Genomic DNA, 22,641 nt, shown 5'->3' on the forward strand with positions numbered 1-22,641 from the left:
CTGGATTCTCCCCTGCGTCACATTTGTGGTCGACGTGTTGTGACATTTGCAGCAAAAATGGGAATTTTGACATCAGTCGTCGACGTGTTATGACATTTGTTGTTAATCCGATTTTGACATTTGTCGTCGACATGTTATGACATTAGTGGTCATTACGACATTTTGTTGTCGACGTGTTATGACATTAGAGGTTGTTATGATATTGCACGATCCAAATTCAAATGAATTTATGAAGAATGTTCTGCATCGATCATGATATTATAAAAATGAAGTACAGTCATTTCTTTTTGTTTACGAGACAATGGAACATGCAGTGTGTACATCCGAATATAAAACTGAGATATACGTGTACAGATCAAAGAATAGGCTAAGAGAACACATCGATTGGGAACCACTCGGAATAAAGAAAATCAAATGATCTGACCGAATTATGGCACATGTATTGGGAGTGTAAATTCAGAAGACTGTCGTCAAATAAGCATAATATAGCTTGAAGATGCGACAACCACATTAGTGGTTGTTATGACATTAGCGGTCGATTATTGTTGACATTAGTGAGCTCTAACATGGTGACAGCATATTTTGAAAGAAAATCATATAATGATATTGTGAATTCACCTAACTCCCTCAGCTTTTGAGCATCTGACTTGAAATTTGGCACATGTGACAGCTATAGTTTTGCAAACTTCATTTTTTCTTAATGTCAAACATTGTGTTGCCATGGTAACATTATTTTCATGAAAATCATAGAAATTGCTGATTTATTTACTTTACTCACTCAGGTTTTGAGCACATGACTTGAGATATGGCACATTGTTGTGAGTGAGCAAAATAACACATTACTGTACTGTTAATTTTATTCAATAATACATTGTCATGGCATTTTTTTCCAGGAAAAGCATACAAAGTAATCATTGCTAGTTGAGCTAACTGCCTCAGTGTCTAGTTGGGGGTATATATTAATCACATTAGGTGATACTTCTAGTTTGTATTACAGTACTTCTTGGATATTGGAGGATCAGATTACATCTGTACCTTCATGAAAAAAAAGTGCTTGAATATAAAGAAGTGAATAAAGTGCATAATGACTTCATGCAATAGTGGTGTAATTTTCCTTCATGCATGTGACTGTACATGTTTCTAGACAAACTGATCAATGTATATAGAGAGTAGAAAGTGGTCTTGTAAACAAACATTGTAAAGTTTAAGAATCAGAAAGAGAGAAGGGGGAGGGACAGAGAGAGAGTATGAGAAACGAATAAATTGTATGATATATATAGGCTAATTCAAGCAGTGATCGAGCAAGAAATACACGAGTCATGAATTTGAAAAAGGAAGGGGTCGAGAGAGGTCGGAAAAATGAATATGCAGAGTGAGTCTTTGAAACTAGTATGAAGAAAAGAGCGGGGCAGGTTTGAGAAACAAAATAATATACCATCAGTATGAAGATAGATGTAGGGCCTTTATTATAGCAACAGATAAGGGTCTGAGAAATAACATACAATGTATATTTATATAATTATAGAAGGGGTCTTAGAAACAGAAATCATGTGATATGAGAGGGAGTCAGGAGAGATAGGAGAGAGCGTAAAAGTAATCTCATTCATCAACCCTTTGCAAGAACTCAAACTGCCCAAAATTCATTTGTATATGTTTGTATTAGAGAGTGGAATAATTTGCCATTGAGAATTAGGTCAGCCTCATCACTATCCAACTTTAAACGTACATGTCGCATCTATCTTGATAAGGGAAATTTGTAAAACAAGAATTGATTAGGGAAGCTGAATTTAAAAGTATAGTAAAATAGAAAGTATCTTTCTGCAATTTCATGTGAATTATATGTATGTGCATGAGCGTTTTTGTGACACGTGTTTGTGTGATTGAATGTGTGTGTGTGCGTGTGTGTGTGTGTGTGTGTGCTTGTGTTGCATCTGTCCTATGTAAATATGTTACTATAGTAGAGCAGGTAAGCCGAAGAATTGTGCAAAATTTGACTAAAGCATGAAACTTTCACCGTTGTTAGTACATGCTATAAGATTAATTTTAAGATCGGGAGGTAAGTCTGAATTGACCTCTGATGACCTCTACAGGTCAATGACCTCAAAATCTAAGAAAATTGGATATTTTGCGTCATTGGTTAATGATAAACACAGTAATGATGTACTAAAACTTAATATTTGTCACAGTGAAATTGTCTTTATGTTCCACAGAGCCCTGACAGGTTTCTACCTTTGACCTCTGATGACCTCCAGAGGTCAATGACCTCAAAATGTCAGAAAATTGATATTTTGCATCATTGGTTAATGATAAAACACAGTAATGATGTACTAAAACTTAATTTTTGTCACAGTGAAATTGTCTTTATATTGCACAGAGCCCTGACAGGTTTCTATCTTTGACCTCTGATGACCTTCAGAGGTCAATGACCTCAAAATGTCAGAAAATTGATATTTTCATGCGTCACTCATAACTGAAACACGATAATTATGTACTAAAAACTAATTTTTGTAAGAGGAATTGCCTCAATGTTCCATTGAGCCTTTCGAGTCAGATTTCTACCTTTGACCTCTGATGACCTCAGATGACCTATGATGAGGCCAATGACCTCAAAATGTCAGAACATTGATATTTGGTGCAATTGGTTGATGACAAACATGATTTAGATGTTACATTCATTTGTATTACAATTGAATTGTTTTCCTATTCCACAGAGCAAGAGAAATTACTCACGTGTCTCTACCTTTGACCTCTGGGGAAGGTGACAGGTCAATGACCTCAAAATATCAGAATATTGATATTCTATGTATAGTCAATGGTCAACTTTGTAATACCCGATGTACAATCATTTATGCTGTAATAGAAGAATCTTGTCATTCCATGGAACATTGGTCATTAACCTGTGCATTATATCCAACTTTGACCTCTCAGGACAATGAGAGGTCACTGAGGTGACATGTGTAAGCTTACCTGTATTGGTGTTTGGCTTCATTGGTGTAATCGTAAATGCTTAATCATGTACAAATCACGCACTGATGTTTTGATCAAAGTGTGTATGCATATTCCACAGAGCATTGGTTTATAGTAACAGGTCTCTGAAATATGAGAGGTCAATTACTTCAGAAATAAGCTTAAGTTTCTTGAGTGATGGCAGTGACCTCAAATACAACTGTTATGTTTGGGTTAGTTATGTAGACTAGCAAATATAGGCAAATATGGCCATTATCTCGACGCTCGATGAAAACAAGGCCCACGAGACTGATATACAGAGTGTTTAATCTATTCAGTGTAAGTCTCATAGATCTTTTCCCCCATTTGTCGGACTCATTATGGGACTGGTTTGCCTAAGTGTCAAGCTCATGGGCAATATTTGCATAGTTTCCAGCTGGTGGGCCTGTATTGGCCAGTGTAAAGCTGGTGGGTTGTTACAGTATGACTGCGATGAATGATTCATGGTCCTGGAGTATACAGTCCACACCTGCGACATCATGGACCATCTTGAAAACTTCGACATACTGTGAGGCCCAACATGCATTCCACATGAAGCAATCCTGTGTATTGCAACTAGCTATTGCCATCCGAGACCTACCCAGGGAATAGATAAGCATTCATGGCAAACCATAGAGAAAGCGGATTGTGCAAAATATTTTGGAGTTCCAATAGGAGGCTCAGCTGGAATCAAATCGCCACAGCAGCTTAAAAAGGTTATACTTCAACCAAAGACTCTCTCCAGACGAAGATACGAGTATCATAAAGTTCAGGTGTTTTGCTACTCCATGCCGCTCAGGACTGTCCTGGAATATGCAAAACAAAACAAAACAAAGCAAAACAAAACAAAACTACAATGGCAATCCCTGTAAGAAAGTACAGCTCAGGCAAATTCAGCGATGATGTTCTGCAATCAAGAACCCCACAATATTCACTCCGCAGGAAGTTGTGGCTCTATTGCTGCATTCTTCAAAAAGGGCAAATGACCAAAAATGTCAGGCACCATTTGCAAGAACACAAAGTAGGCCTACTCCCAAAAAAGGTGGCGGCTACTCTCGGCCACTGTCTCTTGTATCTCTTTGAAACACTTCAGGAGAGAGATACTCAATATTCAGCTCTGTTATTAAAGATACATATGTCTCTCTTTTTGTTTTTTGCATTTGTTTGTTGTTTTTTGCTTCATATAGCTCTTTGGATACCTTCTTTAACCAATTAAGAAAAGGCTCCATGGCAGAATATTACAAGATTACACAGTATAATGAAGAAGAAGAAGAAGAAGAAGAAGAAGAAGAAGAAGGAGAATAGGAAACGAGATCTGCTGTCAATGATGCAGAGCCAATACCAATCAGTTCCATGGCAGATCTTAGTCGGTACTGCAAAGGTTTGGATGTCTCTCTCTGTTGACAAAGGATATTCTAAAGCTCCAAGTAAGTCCATGGGGTGGTTCACATTGTCTGGGCATAGAGGGTTGGGTTGGGTATATGAGGATATGATGCTTTGTTATAACAATTAGGCCTGAGATATCTCAGGAATGATAATGTGTTAGACCCAGCCGCCACCGTGTTTTTTCAATAGATTTTGATATTACAGTGTAGTTGAGAAAAAAGTAACCGCTCATTGTCCTAGATGGAAGTCAAAATTGAACTGTGTGTGGAATACTCTGCATACAATTTTGGACATACACACACACACACACACACAAAATGCATTTTTTTAAATATAATTATTATTTCATAAGCAGCTGGCCATTACAAACCAATGAGATCAGACATCAATATTCTTACATTTTTGATGCATATCTTTCAATATACTCCAGGGGTCAGCGGACCATCGCTAATGTTCATGTGAAATGAGTACACGCCTTTTAAATGCTCACTTTTATTGCTATAGAAATACACAATATGTGCATCATGTCAATCATGAGATATTGTATCAGTTACATTTTCAGTCTTGGATTATTTTTTCTATGTACAAATAAAATCGTGGCAAAGTAAACAACTTTCACATCAAAATATAAACGAGAATACTAAAAAAGAAATAGATGCAATAACGTGCAAGGCAAATACCAGGCCTACATCATCTTAAGGTATACAGGTGAAGGAAATCACCTTATTGATAAACGATTAGCTTGACTGGGATAGCGACCACTGAACAATATTGTTTCTTAAAACTCTCTCTTCTTTTCAACAAGTGGAATAAAACACATGCACATACCGGGGCATCAGTTTGGAGGAGGGGTGGGGTGGTGTCAGGGATAGTTGACCCCCACCCCATTAAATTCTGAGGTGTGGACTATGTTTTGTTGTTGTTAGTTTTTGTGTTGTTGTTTTTTTTTTTGCTTTTTAGACAGAAAACTGCCCAAGTTTTTCACTTTAAGTGTGCATCGGATTGTTAAAATTTAATTCTGAAATGCAAAATCTCCCTTCTGTGAGAGGGGATATCTCCTTTCGATAGACTCCTTCCCCCTGCTTGGTTCCTTCCACAGATATAACATACTTTGGGGAATGATAATTTTGCTTATTCTATGAAAAATGTTTTTAAGAGATATTTTTATTTGAATTCCAAAGATGAAAAGGCTTTCCTATATATGCACGATTGTTCATTTTGGAGGGCAAGAGGCATTTGCCCCGTCTCCCGAGAAAATATGGGAGGGGGAATGGTGGGGACATAAAACTTTGCCTCCAAGTATTTCCTGAGATTGAGATTTTTTTTCTTCACATTTTTGACAGAAAATGAATTGTCACTGAACATTTCAGCTATAGTATGCACCAGATTAAAAGGCAGAATCTCCTTTGCATACCCCTCCCCCACACTATCTTTCGTTATGTCCCCTTCCATATACGCTCAGTGCTTTTGTCCCATTTTTTGTTCTATATCATCACAAAGTATGTACTAGATCTTTAATTTCAGTTCCGACATATTAAAGAAAATCCCTCTTGTTGGAGGGGGTAGTGTATCTTTCAATTAACAATCCCTCCTCGGTTTCTACCCTTAGATTTGGTACACTCCTTTTACTGATAATTTCCCAAATATTCCATCATAAATGTGTATACTTATAGATTTTTTTTTTTTTTTTACATTTCTATTCTTACTGCAAAGGCTCCCTCGCATGGGAAGGGTTGGGGGACAGCCCCTTTCATACCCTCCTCTCGCTGTATCAACCTCTCCTCCATGCATTGATTATGGCTACACATTTGGGTATGGACTTTTTTTTCAAAATGGTAGTTCAACCAAGAGTGGCACGAGATCATTGAATTGCAAACAAAAGAATGCAAAAGCTCCATAATGTGGGAGGGGGATACCTCCACCTACATCCTTCTGTCGATCGGTCTTCCTCCGTAGATGGCTGACTTACTACACCTTTTTGATACAATTTCGAGGTATTCCTTCAAAAGTGCCTGTGTGCCAGGTCGTTGAATCTCATTTCTCAAAATACAAGAGCTCTGTCGAATGGGAGTGGAATACCCTACCCTCGCCAACGCTGCGCTTGCTGGGTTCCCATCCATATAGACTTGGTACACCTTGGTGATCCATAATTTTCCAAATATTCCCCAAAACGTATGCATCAGATTCTTAAAAAAAAGAAAAACCTTCGTCTTTGGGAGGAGGGTAGGTGAGATGCGCCCACACCCCATCAACTTCCGTATAAGTGATGACGCACACATTAAACAAGAGCTACACTGAATCACTGATTTCAGGTCTAAACCTGCAAAAATCCAATCCCCCACCCACATCCTCCCCCTCCCCCTCCGCTTCATTCCTTTGCACCATGAACTTATGCTTTTACATATTTTCCAAGTTCCCCCTCCCACGTGAAAACAGATCGACACCCATTGCTCTGTGCACATACCCGACTTAGATAATTACATGTACCTGAAAAGTTCTGCGGAATGAGTAGCCACTTTTTTGGTAACAGAAGTGCATGGTTTGTAAGCCCTACATTATAAACAATTATTAAGTATTAACTATCGCAATATCAATATTAACATCCTCACATTTCATTCGAGGTATTTGACCTTGTGTGATTTTCATAGGTGAACGGTAATGGCTCGTTAATAAACAGGGCCTACGAGTGCTCTCTAAAACATCATCATGTTTACCATTGATGATGCCAAACTAATCTGATACTTTGAGGTCATTGACCTCTCGAGATCATCAGAGGTCAAAGGCAGAAACTCGTCTGTGTGCCTTGGAATATGAAGACGATGTCATTGTACACAGATATGCTTGTTTTGTACATCTTTACCATGTTTGACCTTTCACCAATGATGTCATACTTCAATATTCTGATATTCTGAGGTCATTGACCTCTCAAGGTCATCAGAGGTCAAAGGTAGAAACCTGTCTGCTCTTTAGAATATGAAGACAATTTCATTGTAAGACAGATATGCTTGTTTTGTACATCTTAACAATGGTTACCATTAACCAATGACATCACAGATCAATATAATATTTTGAGGTCATTGACCTCCAAAGGTCATCAGAGGTCAAAGGTTAAAACCTGTCAATGCTCTGTGGAATCAGAAAATGGTTTCCCTGAAGTATAGATGCCTGTTTAGTGAATCATAACCACATATATCATTCACAAATGTCTAAAAACATCGATATTTTGATATCTAAAGTTCATTGACCTCTGGAGGTCATCAGAGGTCAAAGGTAAAAACCTGTCAGTGCTCTGCTGAATCTGGAAATGATTTCTCTGTGGTATAAATGCATGTTTAGTGCAACATAACCACATAATCATTTCCAAATGTCTAAAAACATTGATTTTCTGATATCTAAAGTACATTGACCTCTGGAGGTCATCAGAGGTCAAATCAGACTTACCTCCCGATCTTAAAATAAATCTTATGGTATGTACTAACACTGGTGAAAGTTTCATGCTTTAGTCAAATTTTGCACAATTCACGTGATTTTGAGGGCTTATCTGCTCTACTACTATTATACTTCTTGTTAATATGTTTAAAACTTTAGTATGTTTTGCTTTAGTATGTTTTCCTATGTAAATATGTTACTATTATACTTCTTGTTAATATGTTTAAAACTTTAGTATGTTATGCTTTGTTTTATATGTTTATCCGGGACCCCTTTTTTACAAGCTTCTTTTGGGGTCCCAAACCATTCATTATTCTTATTGCTGTATCCTTTTGTAAAATGTCAAATGTTTAATGAATATTGGTTAAATAAACTTGAAACTTGAAACTTGAAGCTTGTATTTGGAACAAATACTATGATGTATGGAGAGACGGGAGAAGAGAGACGTTTTGGAAATAAGAGAGTGAGGGGGGTCTGAAAGACAAATACATTACTTTTGATACAATGTATTAATTTTTAAATGAGAAAAATGGCAAGCATGATTTTCCAATGTATTTCATTCCATTCAGGTGTCATTAGATTATGCGATCATGTTATTTCAGAACTCTCTGATACATGTACATGCACATGTACCAGCCTATTCCATAACTTTCAAATTTTTTGTTTTGTATTGTCTTGTTTTTCGCACTCTCACTCGTTTACATAGTACAATGTACGTACATGGACTTGATGGATGCAGGTCTACCACGGCAAGCAAAACTTTCATACACTCACTGATGCACGTGTACGAATCGAATCGGCGAGAGCGGAGGCACTGTACAAGTACTACTGAGTATTCAGTAACCCACAGAACTCTTCGCAACCTGAGCGGAGTAAGCATATAGACGCATCACAAGCGGTTTCATTGAATTAAATTGCGAAAAGCCACAGGCTTGCGTGTAAATAAAAAATACGCTGCCTGGCCACATTCGTTGTTCCACCTAACTAGTCTAGGTTCACTTTTACGAGTGAGGTCCGAGAGTGGGGCTGCCACTTTGCTATAGTTTGGAATGAACTTCCTGTAATAGCCTGTTAGGCCCAAGAAGGCTCTGACATCCGTCTTTGTTGCAGGCTGCGGGTAATTCATTACTGCCTCCACTTTAGCTGGTTCGGGTTTCACACAACCCCCTCCCAAAACAAACCCCAGATAGAGTACCTCCCTCCTGGCGACTTTACACTTACTGGGTTTTGCTGTTAGGCCTGCTGCTCTCAACCTTTCTAGCACTTCCCGGACATGGACCAGATGCTGCTCCCAAGATTCACTGTAGATGATAATGTCATCTATGTACGCAGTCGCAAACTTGCTTAATCCACGTAGCACCTGATCTACAAGCCGCTGAAAGGTGGCTGGCGCGCCCTGCATCCCAAAAGGCATCACATTGAATTGAAAGAGGCCAAAGGGTGTAATAAATGCAGACTTTCTCTTTGCATCGTCGGTTAGGGGAACTTGCCAGTACCCTTTTGTCAGGTCGATCGCGGTCATAAACTTGGCCTTTCCTAGCTCGTCTATGATGGCTTCTATATTGGGCATTGGGTATGCGTCAAATTCAGTCACTTGGTTAAGTTTGCGATAATCGACGCAAAGTCGAAGGGTGTCATCTTTCTTTCTAACAATCACAAGGGGGCTAGCATATGGGGAATCGGAAGGGGAGATGATTCCCGCATCCAACATCTCATCTAGTTCTTTCTTTACTGTATCTTTTAACGCATGTGGGAGTCGGTATGCCCTCTGTCTGATTGGACGGTCATTTGTAGTGATTAAGTCATGTCTCACTACATCCGTCCGTCCAGGTTTGTCACTAAGGATGTCGCTATACTCCCCCACTATGTCAGTCACTTGTTTCGTCTGTGCATCTGAGAGGTAGTCTGGTATCTTGATCTCAGATGGGGACGCTTCACAGGTCATTGACTCGATGTCCTCATCTAATTCCTCACACTCTGCACTTTCAACATCTATGTAAAATGTGCTCTCCCGCTCTCGCCACTCACGTAGCATGTTTGTATGAAACACGCGGTGTTTCTTTCTTTTGTCCCCCATCTCAATCACATAGTTAACGTCACTCAGCTTTTGTACCACTGGATAGGGGCCCTGCCATTTAGCCATTAGCTTATTAGTGCTGCATGGGAGTAGCACCAGCACTTTTTGGCCTACATTCAGGTCTTTTGCTCTGGCTTTCCTATCATACCACACTTGTTGTTTCTTCTGGGCCATGGCTAGGTTTGTCTGGGCTGCTTTCGTGATTGCGGCCAGATTTTCTCTGCTCCTTAGCACATACGTCACTATGCTCTCTTGTGAGGGAATTTCACCTGTCCAGGTCTCCCGAATGATATCTAGGGGTCCCCTTACTCTGTGCCCATACAAAAGTTCAAATGGGGAGAATCCCGTTGATTCTTGGGGAACATCTCGGTATGCAAACAACACATAGGGGATGAGTTCATCCCAGGTCACATCCCCTTCTGTAGTGTACGGTTTCAGCATCCCCTTCAAAGTCCCATTAAATCTCTCTACCAGTCCGTTGGCTTGGGGGTGATAAGGGCTGGTCCTTAGCTGCTTGATACCCAGACTACTACACAGCTGTTTCATTAGGAGGGACATAAAGTTTGACCCCTGATCTGTTAAGAGCTCGTCTGGAATCCCTACTCGGCTGAAGATCTTTATCAGTTCGTCTGCCACCTTTTCAGCCTCTACTGAGGGGAGGGGTACTGCCTCGGGATAACGTGTTGCGTAATCACAGAGGACAAGGATGTATTTATTGCCCTTTTTGCTTCTTGGTAAGGGGCCCACAATATCCATAGCAACCTTCCTGAATGGCCTGCCGATCACTGGGACTGACACTAGTTTTGCCTTCCCTCCCCGGTACTGACTTGCACACTTTTGGCATGGACCACATGTTTTGCAAAATTCTGCTACATCCCGGAATATCCCTGGCCAGTAGAAATTTTGCATCAGTCTCTGTTGTGTTTTACCAACCCCCAAATGCCCTGCCGTCAGATTGTCATGTGCAATATGTAGCAGCTTTCCTCTGTACTGCTTAGGGACTACTATTTGTCTGTATCCCTCCCCTTGGGCTTGATTTGCACCAGACCATTTACGCATGAGCACCCCCTTGTCCACATAAAAGTAGCATTTCGTGTTTCCATCCTCCTCCTCTACTTTCTCCCAAATTGACTTTAGGCCTATGTCCTCTTGCTGGGCTTGAATTAATTCTGTTACCCCTATGTCTAATTGGCTGTGCCCTCTACTTCTCGAGTCTAAGGATTCTTTCTTCCCCATCTGTTCTCCTGCTTTGTGGCTACTTTCTTCCCCCTCGTGAGATTCCCCATCCATGCGAGCTTTGTCAGCATCAACTACTTCATCATTTCCCTCATTCATGCTGAACAAGTCTCTCACACGAACTTGGGAGTTCTCCCTCTCTGTTCTCTCGTTTTCTACCTTTTCTTTCTCCACGCGAGCCTGGCTCCGTGTCACTACCAAGCCCTCTTCCTTTCCACTCACTACGGGCATTTTCAACTCGGGGTCTTCTTCATGGACAAGTTCATTGCCCAGTATCATGTCTACTTCAATATCATCGACCACTCCCACACGAATCCACTTCTGAATACCATAGGCATCACTCGTCAGATGTACTCTGGCCACTGGTAGCTCTTTCTTAATGAATAAACCCCTAACATGGATTGTCTCTCCTGGGATAATGAGGTCCGGGTCTACTACATCTACTCTAGCAAGGGAATGGGTGCAGCCTGAATCACGTAATAGGCTCACCTTTCTTCCTCCTAGCATAGCCTGGCTAGTGTATGCCTCTAAGAATTTGTGGGGTCTAGATCTACAGAAGTATGCAGGGTCTTGTTTTGCATCCCTTTCCTCCTTTGGGGTAGATTTTTGAGCGCTCTGACAGTTTACTGCTATGTGCCCTAGTTTGCCACACTTATAGCACTGTATCTTCCCCCGACTGCCTTTCTGTTCTTGGTTGTGTACCGGTTTCTGGGGTATGTTTTCCCCTTTCCCGCTCCCAAAACTGGGCTTTCCTCCAGATTTAGGGAATGATCTGAGGTCCTGTCTGCCTCCTGTGTAACCCTGGGGCTTTCCCATTTCTTTTCTACTCTGCACATATTGGTCTGCGAGCCTCGCCATGGCCTGAAGTGTTGGCGGCTCATGATCCCGGAGCCATACTCTTAAGTCATAGGGGACTTGCTTCAACATTTGCTCCATAAGGATTTGCTCCTTCAATTTGTCAACATCTGTGTCTGCTCCCGCCCCCTCTAGCCAAAGCCCTAACAGGTCGGAGAGCTTCACAGAGAATTCTGTGTACGTCTCTTCTTTGTCAACTCTCAACTCTCTAAACTTGACCCGGTACGCATCTGGGGTCAGGTCATATCTACGCAGTATGGCTGCTTTCACCGCGTCGTAGTCCCTACTACTCTCTAATGACAGTCTGGCATATGCTTCTCTGGCCTTTCCTGACAACAGTGGGGCCAGTTGTAGTGCCCATACATCCCTAGGCCAGTTATTCAAATGGGCCATCTTTTCAAAAGTACGCAGGAATACATCTACATCCTCCCCTTCTTTGTAAAAGGGAAGTTGCCGCCTAATACCTCCCTCCACCACGCTTGCATTTCCAGGTGCTGCGCCAGGCATGTTTTCACGCTTTTCTTTTTCTAGCTCTGCTAGCCGCACTTGCATTCTCAACTTTTGTAATTCAAAGCGCATGCGCGTTTCTTCTAAAGACTCTTTGCGTGCAGCAGCATTTTGGGCCTCATCCCCATCTGTGCTAACAACAGTCGCCTCTGGCTGAGATGAAACTTGCCCTTTATTTGCCTCTTCTATGCTCTGAACCAACTGATTTCTATTCAGTCCTTCATGTGGCAGCCCCAACTCTTCACACTTTTGCCTCAACTCTTGCATTCTTAACTGACTTAAGTTGCTTTCCCCCTCCATGTTAATACAGTCTTAACTAACAACCTGTCACAACACTTAACTTAAGATATAACAATTATTATTGTAGTACTGTTTACCCCCTCTGCCTTGCCGTGAAACTGACCAAGAGAAGCTCACTTACCCCCTATGACAAGACTTTTGCTCTCCCTGTCAATCGTCCCTGGCGATGTGTTGTGGTCACCCTGCTCAGCTGTCTGCTGCTCCGTGTAGTCTCGTCCCTCCTGGGTCCCAGACTCCGTCCTGACGGCACCGTCCACGTCCTCGTCTCAGCCCGTCCCTGGACCGGCGTCTGTCTGCAACCTGGTCAGCCCATGCAATGTCGGAAGCGTTGAAGACATCACAACTGCGTTGCAGACGACTGACTTCATGCAGCTCAGCTTAGCTTTTCAAATTGTTCTCTCAATGTTGGGGCTCGCCAAACTTCTGAGTCTCAAGACACTGTTCTATAACAGCAACATCACAACCAGCATGGTTGCTACTCGGCTACTCAGGTGATATTTCTGGATCACACAGAAACAGTCTCAACTGATGGTTGCTTGCTTGCAATTTCATGGGAGTTCATCCCACCGCTGCCACCAAGTGTAACGAGGTTTTCAACATTCATGGATGTTGGCGTACCTTTCACGCATCATTCACCTGCACACACACACCGGCAGTCATTGAAAATCAAAGTCCCATTCCACACAAGTCGTATGTGAACCTTGGTGTCCGCTGGACTTTTATTCAGCCGAAAAATGATGTGTACAGTTGGAGTGAAATGTGACCCTGCACCTCAAAACAAACAAAAAGTCGCCATACATGAATTTTTAGTTAAGACCATATTCTGAAAGAGCAGACTTTAAGCTTTAAAATTATGTATAACTCAAATCAAATGGACTCTCCTAACCTATCTAAATATTGGAAAGAAAGCACAAACTCAGGAAAAGTGTGAACTGAGAAAAGAGGCTCTGAAGTACAGCTTCTATTCAAGCGCTTAATCTTTACCAAACCGTGCTGGCTGTGCGATGAATGGGGCAAAAAAAAAAAAAACAGGAAGTAAACCACCAGAGTAACAACAATGAAGGGATTATCAGATTAAATTGAAATTAAGCATGCCTCATTAACACATTCTGTCCATAAGTAATGTCAACTTTCAAAGCAGTAGCATTATCCTTTCAAAAGTTATTAGAGTTGAAAGTGAAGAGTGTGGACAAGGTTTTTCAGAAATGAAAAAGGGATTCTACAGACACGCCTAATCACACTATTCTACCAAAAATGTTCGTGATAAATTGCTAAAAAACACACTTTCCTGCCCGTTTTATGACACCAAATTTTAGCATAATGTAAAAGAAGACCCGCTCTTTCAGAAAATATGAAAAAGTCAAGTTCGGCTAGGTTGACCCATTTCACTTATTTTCAGTCCCCACGCAAAATCAGTGTGTGCGACTTTATGTTCGTTTTGAGGTGCACGGTCACAAATGATTCTTCACTCAATGAGCTACTTAAAGATGTCGAGTTGTAACTAACTATTTTGGGGTCTTGCACCCTGGTTTTGTTTCAGGCTCTCAAGCTTCATGCATATGATTATTTTACTGAGTCCGCCCCTCTTGGAAACCAAATTAAAATGTAACATCAAATATGGCACATAGATGTCCCTCCCCTTGCCGACACAATTAACCAATCATATAGATGACCATTGGTCATCTGATGAATAATTATGAAGTGGACACTCCACAAGGCACTGTCAGCAAAATAAAGACTAGTGTCAGCACAATAAAGGCTAGTGTCAGCACAATAAAGACTAGTGTCAGCACCTAGGGACTAATGTCAGCACATTACCCCCTTGTCAACTTAAAGCTAGTACTCATGGGGCAGATAAAACTGTCACTCCTCATCTTGTTTTGACCAGTGTCAGACTTCCACCAGTTATACCTTTTCTTTACAACGGGTATTCCCTTGTCTCGATTCCAGGTGCCTACAGCTGACCATTAAAACAAGTGTGATCCCTCTCATCGAATTCAGGATACCTTATGTAACGTACAAAGAAGGGTCATATCAGCACTTTGAGACACTTTCTTATTCTGTACATTGTCTACCAGGCACACTTTGTTATTATGTACATTGTCTCCCAGAAAAAATTTGTTATTATATACATTGTCTCCCAAAATGAAGCTTCTCAGCAATTTCACTCCCAAAATGAAGCTTCTCAGCAATTTCAGCATTTCTCATTTTCGAGAAAGACACTCATCAGCAGTTTGGCTTCTCTTCTACTTTGGATGGTCTGCCTGGACCGATCTGCAGCTCGATGTCCAAGCACAATAATGTGCAATGAATATGTTATTAGTCATATTCATTATAGGCCCTATATTCCTTTAATATGCTTCGTCACAGTTTCTCCGGCGCTTGAATAGGTCGTGTACTTCAGGGCCTCTTTTCTCAGTTCACACGTTTCGAGAGTGTTTGCTTTCTTTCCAGTATTTAGGTAGGTTAGGTCAATTTGTATTGAGTTATACATCATTTAAAGCTTAGAGTCAGCTCTCTCAGAATCTGCCCTGAAAATCTATGTCTGGTGACTTTTTGTTGGTTTTGTGGTGCAGGGTCACATATGGCATGACGAGATATGTAAATATTAATGAAAGGAATAAACAAACCATGCACTAAATTCTTCAATCGCTGGGTTTTTTTTTTCATTTTTTTCATTTGTCATATTACTTGAAAATATAACATCAAAATTTAAAGAAATAAAAGGACGGGGTGTGAAAATTTCAAAGGGAGTGCAAATGCAATCAAGATGTTCACCAAAACGACAGATATTTTAAGATACAATAATATTGCTACTGTGCATGATAAAAAAAAAAAAAAATGTATATGCATGGTCAACAAAATTGTGGTACAGGAAATATACACAGAAACTGGGGTGCTTTTCCACAGAAAACGTGATATCATAAATTGCAATCAATCATAAATTATATTATTTAACGCAACATCCCATCGCATGTAAGTTGAATGTGATATGCTTTTGGTCCGAGTTACAAAATTAAATGAAACTTCACAAAGAGCACCGGTGGACCATGGCGTTAACCAACATATACAGGCCACAGTCAGGTGGTAAATAAACCGTGCAGTTTAACTTGGAGAAGAAAAAAAAAACAGGGATTGTCGCTTTCTTTTGCATAGATGGTTTAACAACAACACCCACTGTCCAGAAGAACATCCGCCTTGTCGGAGGAAACTCGATGTACGAGGGTCGGATCGAGGTTTACTACAATGGAGCCTGGGGCACAGTGTGCGATGATGGCTGGGATGACAACGATGCCGAGGTAGTCTGCAGACAACTCGAATATTCGGTCAACAATGCGAAGGCTATGACTGGAGGAACGTATGGAAGAGGATCGGGACCGATTCTTCTTAACAACGTTAATTGTTTCGGCTGGGAGTCGAGATTAGCGTCCTGTCCTCACAACGGGTGGTACAACCACGACTGTACGCATTTCGAAGATGCAGGCGTCCGATGTGGTAAAACTATACGAGTTGTCAACACGCATACCGTAATCCTAAAAATGAGCTGGCATTAACGAGGAGAAATTTGTATAAATATTGTGTGTGCGTTTTTTTTTATATATTTTGAAACTCAAGATGGCAGATAACTTCATGATATGAATTTAATTTCAATTTCAAACGTGAGGCGTGTTATGATATTTTGAGTACATGTAGTTAACATTGAGTGAACGCCTAATAGTCTATTGCAAGCCTGTCTTCATTTTAATCCAAACGTTTTTCACCGGTTTTACTGGAGGCCGGGAAAAAAAAAATGAGACCGACAATTATTATATTAAATGTTTAAATCAAGGATCAAATTCATATATATATATATATATATGAAGAGTTTGTTCGCAAAAACCGATAAGTCCATTTTTGAAGATTTTGAAGGACGATCTTTGTCATAAAGTACAAAATAATACCTTTTAATGATATATTGGTCACTACATATAAAGGTACATTTTTGAAGTTATGGTCAAAAGAAGCAAAAGTTTTCTTATTATTCTCTTTATTTTTCTTGACCTTTAATCGCAAATATCTCCATTTGTCAAATGTGGACTTATCGGTTTTTGCAAATAAACTCTTCATATATATATATATATATATATATATATATATATATAACATACATTCATTCATTCATTCATTCTTTATTGGTCTATGTCAGACATAGAAATTTGGCTCCATTGACATTACATTGTACCAAAATGATCATGACCATACACACACATTTTGCATCACAATTACATAATTACGTCTATGATATATATATATATATATATATATATATATATTCATTATGCATTGAAAATTGGCAGGTTTTTCTTAAAAGGTTTCAGATGTCACGTACAGTAATTGGGTTCACTTGAGATGATAAGTCAAAATATTTGACGTCGATTTGAGGTATTTACTTCGTTTCTCCATGATTTCTGGAATCGTTACATTAACAAAAAAAAAAAAAATACCTAGCATAACTTTATATGAAATAAGGTAGATAAAACTCTGGTCGCGGCAGTTCATTTTAAGTGCATGCAGCTTTGAAGTGCATATAAAAAAACGGCTCACTGAGCCGTCTACTGCTTTATCCTTTCTAAATTGGAAGAGCACACAGACACAATATTTTGAGTTTGTCTTTTCTTGAACAGTGTATGATTATTCGAGATCTCTTTCAGGTGGTGGTCTTAGACCATCAGGCTACCGTTTATGTGGAGCCTTGTCAATATAATGTATTGTATTTATTCGATAACTTTTGAGGTGATAATATGGAGGAATATAATCATTTAGCTCTAGTACACACAGGATTATTGACGAACCATTAATCAGATTACCTTGAAAAAATGCCCACATTTTCCGTTTGGCTTGAAATCCAAAATAAAACCTATCAAAACTTCAAGCCTGACTGATTTGTTTTAGCTCTCCTCACTGATTATATTTTTTGTTTATGAGGTTAATGTCGATTAACCTCAGTCAATCCTTTTACGTTTCCGGTGTGTTTATTTCCGCTTATTTCATTTTATGTGAATTGTCACACTACCTTTCCAGAAGTCAACATTCGCCTTGTCGGAGGAAGCTCGTTGTATGAGGGTCGGGTGGAGGTTTATCACAATGGAGCCTGGGGCACGGTGTGTGATGACAGTTGGGATGATAACGATGCTAAGGTCGTATGCAGAGAACTCGGATATCCCACCCCTAACGCGGAAGCTATGTCTAGAGGGACTTATGGGCAGGGATCGGGACCCATTCTTCTTGACAACGTTGGCTGCATTGGTTTGGAACCAAGTCTCAGTAATTGTTCTTCCAACGGGTGGTACAACCATGATTGCCAGCATGACGAAGATGCTGGTGTGCGATGTGGTAAGACTTCGCTGTATAGTATGCACATTTGTTGTTGAAACTGCAGATAGTTCAGGCTCTAACATTCAAAATATACGCTGGTTCAGATTAACAAGTGATAAAGACGTGGACATTTTATGAAACGGAAGCTTTCACAATTCCTGAGCTTATCATCGCTTTGTATTTCCATTGGTATTAGTTGATTTTGTTTGCGATGCGTGGTTTGAGTAAGCGAAAGTATTTGACAACAAGTGTCTTTGTTTATTCCTCTATGAAGTCGATTTCCCCCAAAGATTGTGAGTAAACATTATTTTGTTCCCCGTGCTCACGTAAAGATCAATTTTGATTAATCCTATCTTAAATACATGTGCTAGAGTTTGCTAACACGCGAAACATGTGTATGTTTATTTCATTTCGTGTGAATTGTCACACTCCTCCCTCACCCATAGTCTACATCCGCCTTGTTGGAGGAAGGTCTTTATACGAGGGTCGGGTTGAGGTCTATTACGGTGGGGCGTGGGGCACTGTGTGTGATGATGGCTGGGATGACAACGATGCGCAGGTCGTGTGCAGACAACTGGAATTTTCCACCATCAACGCCGAGGCTTTAGGTAGTGCGACATACGGGGAAGGATCGGGATCAATCCTCCTTGACAACGTTGGTTGCTATGGATGGGAGTCGAACCTTGCGAATTGTTCTTCCATCGGGTGGTACATCCATAATTGTGGACACGACGAAGATGCCTCTGTTCGATGTGGTAAGACAATGCTGTTTGAAACACCCCTTTCCCGCTGCCCCTCTTGCTGAACCACCGTTGGATTCCCCGGTGAATTCACTGGGGAACCTCTCGCTGAAATTTTCACTGCCGTCGTTTCACACCTACGACAATGCTCTCGGAGAATTTTGTTATGCAACTTTCCCCTGTATAGATGTGTTTTCTGCTCGCACCGCGGCCGATCCCAGCTGAAGTGTGTAATAATGGCGCGATTCGCGCGCTAATTTCAACATGGTCTGGTGGATACTGTACTACAGTGCGTAGTGGTTCGTACTCGTAACTTCTCATTATTGTATATAAAAAAAAATAAAGAAATAAAATGGAATTTGCTATCATTGTGTGACTGATGCTTCTGAATCAACTCGGGACTGTTCAGAAACCGAGTGATGTTGCAATCGCAGCAGTATAGTCGAGTACGAAGACGGATAAGACTCATCAGCGTACCAGATAGACTGGAAGATTAATCAACGAAGAAGAAGACACGGCAACTCGAGTACACTCTAACTAATCAGCTCAGTTTATTTGTATACGGCATGCGTAGACAATACAACACCAAGATGCAATACTGTACAACAATGCCGTCGCGGCTGTGAAAGTTACACGAACGACATACTACTATACTGTAGTAGGTAGTCGTGTGTGTATTTACATGGATATACACGAATTAACGTGTGGATTAATTTGGGAGAGCGCGGTAGCTAGCGAAAAACGTGTGCATGACCAGAAACAAAACATGACTTTGACATAATTTGCGTATTTTCCCCGATGTTTCACCGAGACAACCTTTCACGCTGGGCGTTCCTCGGTGAACCACCGCTGGTTTCCCCGTGAACTATCGGTGTTTAGGCCTACCCAGGACGCTTCTAGGGTAAAAATTGCCCAAACTTTAATCGGTGTTTCACCTAGGCTTCCCCTAGGTTTCAACCGAGCGTCCTTTCACACTGCGGGGTTTCCCGGGTGTTCCCGGGGAAGATTTTCTTCAGCGGGAAAGGGGTAGTGAGCCCTTTGTCAGAGGGATCTCGTTATCAGAATTTCTCGTTGGTGGACAGTCACCCACTGTGGAGCATCGGTGACGGTGTGTGACGATGCTCGTTTTTTTTTTTTTTTTTTTTTTTTTACATTTACAGCCCCCTCCGATTAATAAACGACAACCCCCTCCTCATCCATCAAGAGAGAATAAAAATATAATATTCGGGATTCGAAAGAGACATAATTCCGGGAACCCTTGACCCGTATTCAAGAGCTTTTTCATCGTTTTAGATTTGTTTAAATGGTGAGACGTAAAATCATAATGGATATCCAAATGCGGGATTTTTCACAAAGTTGGTATGTGCACTAGTCGGGGTCGGTTGAAATTACTTTGTTCAGACGGTACAATCAGTTTAATATTTTGCGAAGTTCACAAACAATGCGGAAAAAGAAATCTTCTCTTCTCGAACTTCCATGTAGCTTTCCTCTTTAAAGACTGAAGTTATTTTTTTTCATGCAAGTAATTCACCTAAGCCATATTCGTAACTTATATATCATTTCGTTGGAATCATGATACTGCTCTCTTACCAGGAGTCAATATCCGTCTTGTTGGAGGAAGTTGGTTGTACGAGGGTCGTGTGGAGGTTTATTACGGCGGAGCCTGGGGCACGATATGCGACAATGGCTGGGATGAAAACGATGCGCAAGTCGTCTGCAGACAACTAGGATATTCTACCACCAACGCCGAGGCTTTTCTTGGAGCGACATACGGAGAAGGATCTGGTTCCATTTCCCTTGAAAACCTTGGTTGTAATGGCTGGGAGTCGAGTCTTACCCACTGTACATCCAACGGTTGGCAGAGCAGTCCGAATTGTGGACACCATGAAAATGCCGGTGTGCGATGTGGTAAGACTACGCTGTTTATACAAATGTATTTGTGAGCCCTTTACTACGCTAAATGATATAGTCGCAGAGACTTCGTGCTCATTAAGTGAAAACATATTCTCTCTTGAATGAAAAGAAAGACTTCGCGACGAGTTCAGGCCGGAGACCTTTTTTTTTTAACTCCTAAGAAAAAGGATTGTAATTCCAATTTTTTCTTCAAAAGTTGAGTACATCTCGATAACTCTCGTTCCGTGTCCCTATCATGTCTTCTTTTATTTAGAATATGTCTAGAAATCATTTCAAAATTACCAGGACTTTAAAAGAATTGGGACAAAATTTTTAACCCTTAACCTGTAATCAGAAGCTTATTGTTTGCAGTTTTCCTCGTTCAGATGATGAAATGTATAAAATACTTTCCATAATTAAAACCCGGAAATCCTTACGTAGGACTTTTCTTACGTTAGTGCCAGGGTTAACATAATTTTTATTTCACTTCGTGTGAATTATACATTACTCCCATACCAGAAGCTAGCATTCGTCTTGCCGGAGGAAGCTCGTTGTACGAGGGTCGGGTGGAGGTTTATCACAATGGAGCCTGGGGTACGGTGTGTGACGACAACTGGGATAACAACGACGCGCAGGTCGTATGCAGACAACTTGGACATCCCACCACAAACGCCGAAGCTTTTATTAGAGCGACATATGGTGAAGGATCGGGATCCATTCTCCTTGACAACGTTGGTTGCTATGGCTGGGAGTCGAAGCTATCTAGCTGTTTTTCCAGCGGGTGGTACAACCATAATTGTGGACACCATGAAGACGCAGGTGTTCGGTGTGGTAAGACTAAGATGTTTGCATTTATTAGCCCCTGCTACGTTTCTGTGATAAAGTTGCAATGATTTCAGCCTCTAAAATAAAAAAAAATAAAAAATAAATTATGAAAATAAAGACTCCGACATTGATATCTACCAAGCCATTCTCAAACTAAGGTGTTGGAAAAACTAATGTCTAATGTCAAAATCTTTATTTCCCATTGAATAGGGGTGACACTACTCGATGACGTTATTCTCACCCATTCGCTATTTCTTTTTTGTCGCTTCTTTTAGATGTGTTTGATGTCACCACTCCTTCACTAACAGTCATCATCCGCCTTGTCGGAGGAACGTCGTTGTACGAGGGTCGGGTGGAGGTTTATTACGATGGAGCCTGGGGCACGGTGTGTGACGATGGCTGGGATGACAACGATGCCGAGGTAGTCTGCAGACAACTGGGATATCCCACCACCAGTGTGGAGGCTGTTGGTGGAGGAACATTCGGGGAAGGTTCGGGATTCATTCTCCTTGATGAAGTTGAATGCTACGGCTGGGAGACGAGTCTTGATAGTTGCCATTCCAAGGAGTGGCTCATCAATGACTGTAAGCACAACGAAGATGCGGGAGTGCGATGTGGTAAGACTGTAACCATTACAATCATCTGCTAACAATATTGACAATTTGATTGCTCTCTTCAATTTAGTTTTGCTGTAATGTTTCGCAATATGAAAGCACCTTTCTTCTTATGGAAGAGCAAGTATTTATAGCATCAATTCAATTTAATTGCTATTTTCCACTCTTCACCACGTAGATATAACACATGCATTTTTGCATACAGTATTAGATGATAGTACATTAAGACACTGGAAAGAAGACGCATATAATTACTACTAAGCAGGGTTCCCACTTAGCCGAGTTGAAGTGGAGAGTTATCAAAGGTTATGACGAGTTATGACGAGTTGCTTATGTCACAAATGTACACACTAGTAGTTATGTACATACATAATACTGTATGATGTACTGTATGCATGGCTGTTTTAATGTGTATGTACACAGGTTGACCAAATTAATG

At 40.7% G+C, this 22,641-nt stretch overlaps 1 protein-coding gene across 1 annotated transcript in view; it reads left to right on the plus strand.

Moving 5' to 3' along the window:
• Positions 1 to 22,641, plus strand: part of LOC140240197 (scavenger receptor cysteine-rich domain-containing protein DMBT1-like) — a 156,045-nt gene that overhangs the window by 112,987 nt on the left and 20,417 nt on the right. Inside the window, exons 10-15 of the mRNA XM_072319994.1 lie at positions 15,964 to 16,270; positions 17,837 to 18,166; positions 18,577 to 18,885; positions 20,464 to 20,778; positions 21,283 to 21,594; positions 21,897 to 22,205. Coding sequence (XP_072176095.1) covers positions 15,964 to 16,270; positions 17,837 to 18,166; positions 18,577 to 18,885; positions 20,464 to 20,778; positions 21,283 to 21,594; positions 21,897 to 22,205 — 1,882 coding nt within the window. The remainder of the gene's footprint in view (positions 1 to 15,963; positions 16,271 to 17,836; positions 18,167 to 18,576; positions 18,886 to 20,463; positions 20,779 to 21,282; positions 21,595 to 21,896; positions 22,206 to 22,641) is intronic.

Source organism: Diadema setosum, chromosome 16 (genome assembly GCF_964275005.1).
Source record: "Diadema setosum chromosome 16, eeDiaSeto1, whole genome shotgun sequence".
In the NCBI taxonomy this organism is placed as follows: domain Eukaryota; kingdom Metazoa; phylum Echinodermata; class Echinoidea; order Diadematoida; family Diadematidae; genus Diadema; species Diadema setosum.